This window comes from Morone saxatilis, unplaced genomic scaffold, assembly GCF_004916995.1.
Source record: "Morone saxatilis isolate NCDOM2014 unplaced genomic scaffold, NCSU_SB_2.0 Contig182, whole genome shotgun sequence".
Lineage (NCBI taxonomy): Eukaryota > Metazoa > Chordata > Actinopteri > Moronidae > Morone > Morone saxatilis.
Genome location: NW_023339743.1, coordinates 610 through 2,347, shown reverse-complemented (window position 1 = coordinate 2,347; position 1,738 = coordinate 610). Strand labels below are relative to the sequence as shown.

The 1,738-nt window shown below is 48.0% G+C and overlaps 1 protein-coding gene across 1 annotated transcript in view; it reads right to left on the bottom strand.

The window, feature by feature from the left end:
* LOC118328975 (regulator of MON1-CCZ1 complex-like) overlaps window positions 1–1,738 on the bottom strand; it is a gene marked incomplete at its 5' end in the record, with an annotated part of 3,824 nt that overhangs the window by 1,642 nt on the left and 444 nt on the right. The window contains 3 exon segments of the mRNA XM_035662898.1: window positions 1,205–1,240; window positions 1,317–1,404; window positions 1,487–1,555. Coding sequence (XP_035518791.1) covers window positions 1,205–1,240; window positions 1,317–1,404; window positions 1,487–1,555 — 193 coding nt within the window.

Sequence of the window (1,738 nt, the reverse complement as noted above, 5' to 3'; positions counted from 1 at the left end):
CACACCCACAGACGAGATCAGTGCGACCAAATTTTTAAGAGTGCGACTAAATAATTTTCTAGGTCGCACTGGTGCAACTGAACGCTGCCGGTGAAAACATACATTTATTCTCGCAAGCGCAATCATCTCTCTGTGTTCTCCTGCTGACCGAACCTCACACACTCATCGTAGGATCATATCCGTTTCTCCTTTGCCTCTGATTGGCGTGTGCGTCCTGTTCTAAGTTGTGCTGGTTTAAAAATTGCCGAGCCCGGTCCTTCGGGCCGACAGCATCCAAGAAACTCGAACCAGCAGGACGCGCGAGGACAACCGGTTGGATACGAGCGCCGGTCCGAGACACCCAAAATTAAAAAGGCCAAAATATACTTCCTCTCAGCAACAGGACTGGCTGAAACAATTTCCCTGGTTGAGGTACAACAACAAGGACGTTACGCCAATGCACTGCGTGTACTGTCAAGAGCTGCGGTCAGAATACCTTCTGAAAATAGTGCATTCGTGAGCGGTTCACAACGTTCTCGTATCTGATTGCTTTATTTGGCAAATGTTTTATTTTGCTGTAGTGTCGTTTAGTGTTGAAATGTTCCAATTTCAGCTCAGTGAAGCAACTCTTAAACACTTTATTCCCTTCTTTTCCTTAGTATATACATCTGTGCCATCAAATAAAGAACAGCATTTTCTCTACACCCCGTTGATTTTGTTGTAAACATCATTCACATTATATGAAGTTCATGAGAGCACTAAAAAAGTGTGCAAGAAAAACTTTGGGTGCACCTACATTTTGGCTGGTGCACCTAAAAAAAAAGGTTAGGCCCACACCAGTGCACCAATGCAAAAACTTAGGTCTGACCCTGTTGATGGTTTCCCCGCTTCCCACTCCTGAGGTTCCAGAAACGCCTGGTGCCGTCCTGAAAGTCCTTCGTCCATGACTTCTCCGAAACTCCTCCCAACACCTGCTGTTTTGATTTCCCTCAACGAGCTGCGGCTTGCAGTCTCTTTCGGGTTGTCCGGGTACCCTGCACTGCCTGCGGAGTCCCCCGGGATAAAATATCCCGGAAGCCCTCCTTCTGTCCAGTTCAGACGGCTTCCCTGACCACCGGTGTACACCACCCGTCGTTTTTCGAGGGTTACCCCGTCCCCTGTGAACGGTAACCCGTCTCAAGACCGGAGACCAGATGTTGTTCTACCACCGTGTTCAGGTCGTTCCCCAGAAACTTCCTCGCCGACACGTTGTCGTGGCCGCCTGCTCCCAGTGAAACCGAGTTAGTTCACCGAGCCTTCTGCGTGTATTCAGGTAGATAAATCAAACATCAACGTACCGACACTGCGGATGAATCTGAGCGCGCCCAGAACCTGCTGCTTCGACAGCAGAACCTCGACGATCTCGTCGTTGGCCGTGGAGAGACGCTGAAAACACACAACGGCAATTAAATATAACAGTTCCACTTCAGTGAAGAGTCGTTCTTTACAGCCGGTGTGTGTTCGATACCTTCAACATGTCCAGTGACAGCTGGTGCGCCGGAGGGTACGTACTCTCCAGGGACAGCAGCAAACAGGCCTGAACAGAAACAAACAAGGGACGTCAACGCTGCAAAAGAAAGCTAATTCAACTCTGAATAGTTGAGTAAAGGTTCAGCTCTTCGTCCTCAATGAGCTCATCACTCCTGTATCTATATCTGTCTTCTTGTCATTATGTAAAAAAAACCTTAAAAAGTTTCAGGACTTGTTTAGAGTTGATCTT